General features: G+C 48.9%; 1 protein-coding gene across 2 annotated transcripts in view; it reads right to left on the bottom strand.

Moving 5' to 3' along the window:
• Positions 1 to 5447: 5447 nt before the first annotated feature.
• NOTCH1 (notch receptor 1) overlaps positions 5448 to 7041 on the bottom strand; it is a gene marked incomplete at both ends in the record, with an annotated part of 40585 nt that continues 38991 nt past the window's right edge. For both annotated transcript variants that reach the window (XM_080355846.1, XM_080355847.1), the window contains one exon: positions 5448 to 6920. In XM_080355846.1, the coding sequence (XP_080211972.1) occupies positions 5448 to 6920 (1473 nt within the window). The remainder of the gene's footprint in view (positions 6921 to 7041) is intronic.

Below are 7041 nucleotides of genomic sequence, written 5' to 3'. Positions count from 1 at the left end.
GCCACGGCCCGGCGCAGGCGCAGTGCGGGCTCGGTGGTCACGGGTTCGAGTCCCGGTTGAGGCGGCGGCGGGCCCGCCGCGGCACCTCTCCAAGGCGCCGTCCGCCATGGGCTTCGCTCCCACCGCCCGGGGATCGGCGGAGCGCGGCCCGGTGCGGGCCCTGGTCGCCTCGGGAGCCTTTGAGTGTCGCGGCTGGCTGCAGTGGCGAAGGCGGCCGCCAGGGCGGGACAGAGGACCGGCGGTCGCGGCAGAGGGGACGGGACAGGAGGTTGTCCCCCGCTCCCGAGTCGCTGAGGCTGAGAACGAGAAAAACTGCTCTGTTGGAGGAAGAGGCGAATATAAGGAACTGTTACTGTCGCACAGGCCTGCAGGAGCTCGATCTGCGAAGGGACATTGTGTGAGGAGACATTAACGGTGCAAACCCGGGGACGGCTGGTGTGCGGGTGTCCGGACGCTGCAGCGGAGCAGATAGCAGGATATCAAACAGCTATTGGCAAGAATAAAGGTTTTACCCTTAAAGATTTTACCCTGTGGAGCGTCTGTTTCATGCAAACACGAAGCTTTTTAAAGGGGAGTCCCCGTTTAAACGTAGGACACGTCTCATTTACCGCACCGATACTGTCACACTCTGCACCCAATGACGAGCTGTGGAGGAGAAAATACAAACAACCTAAATAAACATCTTAATTAAGGGTCATTATCAGCACAAGAGCTATTTCTGCACGCCGGATCGTTAGGCCGGGTAATATCCTCAAAGCCCAGCCCAAGCGGGGGAAGCAGCACTTTGATGCTGGTGTGGGAACCAGAGGCAGGGCTGTGATTTTTAAAGTGCCTTTTATCTCTCTCTTTTGTAGGAACGTTCTTATAAACCAGCTTGTCAAATACCAGTTCCCTGCACACACGAACAGCAGACAAAGCCCTGGTTCTTCCTTGATGTTTCCCCTGACAGGTGTAATCAGGGGAAATGTGATTTTCATTAGCCCGCTTGTCTTTTTAAAAATACATATGTATTCTGTAAATACCATCAACAGCTTGCCTCTGTATCTATAGTTATATACATAACATATCTAACCCTCGTCTTTTACACATACATAGACAACGCAAACATTAATGGTGGGCTCTCACCTCTGCTGTTCTGATAAGTATGTGATTGTGAAGAATTGTCTCATTAAGACGTCCAATTCCTTTATACCCTGAAGGTTTCTCACTGATTTGCTGTACTCAGCAAACACAGTCCATTCTGGACTTGAGAGTGACCCTTACAAATAAAACGCTTGCTGCTGGGATGGGGACAGAGTGAATCCTTGTCTCCTACTTCATCAGCTTATTTGGGGTACAATAAAAATGATACTGACCTTTTCCCATTAAATTCAGAGTGTTTATTCAGCCTTCAGGTTGTGGGCAACCACAAACCAGCTCTGCCCCAGCAGCTCGCTATTGAAAGGATTGTTCTCTAAGTTTAAAACCAGGGAAAATGGCTAAAGGAGCATTTCTCTTGCAAGTATCAGTATTCTGTATCAGGTTAGCCAACTTGGACAAGCTGAGCTCTATTTATTTACTCATTTAGTTGCTGTGATTATCCAAACTACCCCAGCCACATTAACCCATGTGCAATTTGAGAGAGGCTACACCTGAGATGAATTTGGCTCCTTTCGTACATTCTTAAGGGGGTGATTTGAGCTGCAGCAACAATTTGGCAATCAGGGTTCAAGCAGCTGTTCACAACTTTCTGAGCAAACACCAATAGCCTGGAGGTAAAAGCAATACAGAGTAGCAATTTCTGAATGTCCCATCTAATTGAGCAGGAATAATGAAAACAAAGAATAAAAAAACCCAGGCCCTCCAGCATGTAAACAAATAGTGCAGATGCACCAATTCCTCATAGCATCAACATACCTGCCATCGGAGCAGCTCCATGCTCATCTTGTTTTATGCAAACACTTCTGAACCCTCCCCTTGGCGTGGGATATAATTTCAGTGCTTCTCAGCCTTTTTCACCTGGAATGCTACAACATCTGTGCTTGCCGTGACCCCTTCATCCCTCCGCATCTTCTGTTGATGTGAGAGCTTGAAAATGAGCTCCCAGCATCTTTACTTGCAGGAGATCGAGATGAGCTGGTGGTTGGACAGGGTGGGTTGGTTGGAGGGGTTTGGGGAAAGGCAAATCCCCCTGGACAGAGAGTTGGTGCCCTGGGTGTGGAGGGGGGGGTTGTTGAAACTGGGGCCATTTCACTCATTTCTCATTAACTTTGCCTCAATCCCAGCCGGGGATCTGTGACCCCACAATCACCTCATATACCTGCTCAGCAGGAATGAGGGACTGGCAGGAGTTTGTGGGTCACCACACCAGAGTAATTTGGGAACTAAATACTTAAACGGTGTATCCTTACTCTTCTACTGTTTAGAAAACCTTTGCTGACTTCTTCATTGAGTTACCCTGTGGCCAATTTATTACATGCTAATGCAGACCTTTTCGTTTTGCCTCTTTCCCTGGTATTTAACCCCCTCTTTCCTCATTCTGTCCCTCTAACCCATCCTCATGGAGAATTACTTGCTTTGCAGCCCCTCACTTCATAAATGACCCACCTGCATTTAGTTGCCTCTTGCAATGTCATGTTATTTTGCACATCGTGATAACCCTTTTTTTTACTCCATTCCAGGCCAAATTCCCACCTTGACCATGAGCGACCAGAGCGTCACACACTGGACCAGACAGCAGAGTCTCCTGTTGGCACGAGCATCTCCCGGTCCCACGGGGACACGCTGTTTGCAGCCACCCATGGGCACAGGCGCTGGGACGTGCACGTGTGGCAGAAGCCTGGAAGGATGGGATCACAGCTGGATGTTGCCAGATGTGATACACATGCATGAATTGCAGTGCAGGGTGATGCTCTTCATCCCCAGATTGGACACAGCTCAGGGCCAGAGCACATCTCGGGAAGCCGATCTCCAGGATGTCTCTCGGGGTAATGAGATCCTTGCTGGTGACCCACAAAGAGGGATTTATCCTTGGTTAAAATACCCCTTTCCAAGGAGTTTGCGGGGGGTGCTCACTGGCACATTGTCTCCCTGATCTCTGAAGGCGCCGCGTTTCACTGCTGCTGGGCGGCGCATAAAACGCTGCTGCGGCAGCACCGGCTTCTGACCAGTTTTACAGCAAATATCTGGTGGCCCCGAAACTGTCTGGGGCTGGATACCGGGTACATGCACACACATGCCCACTCCCGCCACGGGGTGGAAAATACCAGCATTCCAGGAGTCACCGGGCTTATCTGACTTGGGAGGAGGTTCATGGTTCAGCTATTTATATCCAGTTATTTGCGGCCTTTGCAGCTGCATTTGGACTAGAGAGTCCCTGCGGGGAAGAGAAAATTAAATTACCTTAAAAATCTGGAGTGCAGCAAGGACGGCAAATGTTTCCACACCATGTTTGTGCCGCAGCATAAAGGGCCACCTGGGCAGAGCCTCTCCTGCCTCAGACCAGACGGCTCAAGTCAGAGAATTGTGCAAGTTGAGGAGAAAGTTTCCTTATCCAAAGCCCAGCTCTGAGCTTTAACAGAGAATAAGACGTCAGGAAAGTGCCCGCAGTATCAAAAGGCAGCGGGTATCAACTCCAGGTTCCAAACAATCCATAACAAAAACACTTAAGTTCCAGTTTTAGTAAAATCTAGATGCCCAGAAGCATCATTTATTGCAAATCCGTTAACCAAAAAAAATACATCATTTTTGCAAACTACAACTTTGCATGTAGATAACTTTATTACAGAAGATATCTTTTCTTAAACTACACTCTAGTTTATAAAACATAGGAAGATTCAACACCACGTGATGTTTTCATCACTCATATTAGGCACGTCACAATAACAATGGTCTGAAATGTTAACTACGATGAGTGCTCAGCACGGCGCTGTGTCTTGAGAAATATCCATTTGATTTGGTGTTCTAATAAGAAGGAGTGAGGAAAAGGAACCCTTTTCTTAGGTTTTCTTGATTAACTGCTCTCTATTTGCCTGTCCCATACACATATCTAGTCTTATGGTGCCTGCTTGCCTTTGCCCCCGAGTGAGTGATATTCCAACACCTCTACAAGGTGATATATTTATGATATATTTAAGACTCGCTCATTTAGATTTTTGAAACAAAATCCACCTTTTCTTAAAAAAAAAACCAAAAACCAACCCCGTATTTACAAACATTAAATCTGCCACAGGCTTATACTATATTTTACATGATACACAGAAAGAGCGCACATCAATATATAAAAAGATGCGCCACTCCGGGCTAACAAGAACCAAGTGTTAAGGTTTCACGGCACAGACTCGGCTGCGCTTGGTCGTTCGCCCTCCCGTCCATGGGTCCAGCATCCCAGTAGAACCAGCAGCGTGTCCCACTGGGGCCGGACACGGGGGAGCGTGTGGTGGCAGCGGCAACGATGCTTCGTCATCTCACTCAGGTCGTTAATAGACACGCCTTCTCCCAAACAGGCCGGCCATCCTTAAAATAAGGATGTGGTTTAACAAGTTTATATTGGCGTTTATTTCTTAAACAGTTGCTCAAATGCAAACACGAGACAAAAAAAAAAGATATTCAAAGTAAAATTAAGCCTCCTTTGTGTATAAACTCCAAAGTTGTGGGTTCGGTATATACTCCGTAGTTATGGGTTTGCTCTCGTTAAAAGTTTGGCAAATACGCTTCTTCTGGTGGGGGATAGTATTCATGTTTTGTAGTTTGTTTGTTTTTTAGCTTAGAACCTGTTCTTACAGGTCTATAATCCTCATTCTTTTTTTAGATCATAAAAATCATTTAAATATATATTTTTATATATATATAAAAACAAGAGAGAACAAACATTTCTATCATCAAGGCAAATGTACAACTATATAATACTGAAATTTAAACAAAGATTCATGACTGGTACTATAAAATGTCCTCTCAGATAGAAAAGCAAAGGAAACATTTTAAAGTACATTTCAAAAATCTGCCCATAGTCAATTTTTTCCCCCTAAGGAGTGGCATTTTCAGTCAATTTTTCCTTCCCCTTTTCTTTCTCACCTCTGAGTTGAAAGAGAAAAAAAATAAATTAATGGCATTTCAGAATGACAAATCGCTGCTTATAGCTTTACATAAACATTTCCTCTCAGATCCAACACAACGAACCCCCCAAACAAAAGAGAATGTCCTATAAAAACCTAATTTTTTGATTTCTTGAAACGCATTGAGTTCTTAACAATAGAACATATAAATAAAAAGGCAGTGTTTTCATGTAAAATAAAAAGTACATAAATAAATACTAAAAAAAAAAAGGAATTAATTTGTCTTTTTTTTTTTTTTATAAAAACATATTTAAAAAGGATCCTTTAATAAAAGCATCCAACGTCCTTTTCAAAAAAGATCTCCCTCGAGCTTCTAACTCCTGCTGAGCACCAGCGTCTCTGAGCCACCGTCTTTTACTTGAAGGCTTCGGGGATGTGTCCCAGCTGTGACTGCATACTGGTGGGGGGGCTGGAGATGCCCTCGGACCAGTCGGACACGTTGGAGTGAGGGGACGAGCTGGACCACTGGTCCGGTGACTCCGGAGACGGCGTGAGGAAAGGGTGGTCGGGCACCTGGAGCTGGTGGCTGGGGGTGTTGTCCAAGGGGGAGGAATAACTGTGCTGGGAAGGTGGAGTTAGGAACTGGGTGGTGGTCATGGGCTGGGCGAGGGAGGACGGCAGAGATGTGGGCAGCATCTGGGAATCTTGCGGCAGGATGGTGTGGACGGCCATGGAGCTGCTGCTCACCGGCTGCATGTCGGGCTGGCTCAGCTCCGTCCCGAGGAAATTTTGGCCGATGTGGCCGCTGGTGTTGGAGCTGGGGTTGTGATGCTGCGGCGGCGGCTGCTGCGGCGGCGGCTGCTGCTGGGGTGGCTGCGGCGGCTGCTGCGGCTGCAGGTTTGGCTGCTGGAGCTGCTGCTGCTGCATCTGCTGGAGCTGCTGGCCCTGCATCAGGTGAGGTTGGGAAGCCAGGCGGGTGTTTGGCATCGCCTGGTAGCTCATCATCTGCGATAAGCTTGTGGTGGGCAAGCTGTTGTGCAGGGTGGTCATCATGCCGTGTTGAAGGTTTTGCGTCTGCTGGTGTGCCCCAGGTTGCATGTTGCCCCTCAGGGGGTTGTACTGGTTCTGGACGATGCCGTTCTGCAGCCTGCTGAGCCACTCGCACTGCCCGTTCAGAGCGGCCGCGCCGCCCACCGAGAAATTCATCGGGGCGTTGCTCATCGCCGTGCTGGGGCTGGAGACGGGCAGGTGAGAGAGACGCGGCGGCACCGAATCGAAAGCCATCCTGCTGGAGTTTCCCATGGCCATGTCCTGCTTCCCTGCCATGTTGAGGTGGTTGATGCTCATGTGGGCGTCAGGCATGCCTGGCAGGTGGTTCAGAGGCATGGAAGGGGACTGCTGGAACGGAGAGGTCATCAGCGGAGGGGAGGCAACATCCGACAGGTACCCATGGGGCGATTCCAGCGAGTCCACTGGAGACAACACGCTGGAGTTGTCCAGCAGACATCCTTTTCCATCTTGTGACTTTTTCCTCCGGGCTTTGAGGTCTTTGGCATCCTTGCCGTTGCAGCTCAGGCCCTTGGTGCTTGGCTTCCTGGCCTTCTTGCCCTGGACAGCAGGTTTCAGGTTGCCGATGTAGCTGTTGGGCGAGCAGAGCGGAGGGGACAGCGTGGGGGCCCCCAGTGGGCCGTTGTGCAGGGGTGGGCTCCGCACCAGGTTGTACTCGTCCAGCAGCCTCACGATGTCGTGGTGCATGCGTTCCTGGGCGATGTCCCGCGGGAGACGGTCCATGTGGTCCGTGATGTCGCGGTTGGCAAAATGGTCCAGCAGGACCTTGGCGGTTTCATAGCTCCCTTCTCTGGCTGCGAGGAACAGTGGGGTCTCCTCCTGGAAACCCAACAAAGATGGTTAAGTAAGTTCACAGATTCTCCTGGTTAGCATCCTGAGCTCCATGCCCAACACCATGCAGTTGAGTGGACTGTAATGGCCTCTCCTCTGGTGAGGTTTG

Source organism: Nesoenas mayeri (genome assembly GCF_963082525.1).
Source record: "Nesoenas mayeri genome assembly, chromosome: 18".
NCBI classification, from domain to species: domain Eukaryota; kingdom Metazoa; phylum Chordata; class Aves; order Columbiformes; family Columbidae; genus Nesoenas; species Nesoenas mayeri.
This window is presented reverse-complemented; position numbering and strand designations above follow the sequence as displayed.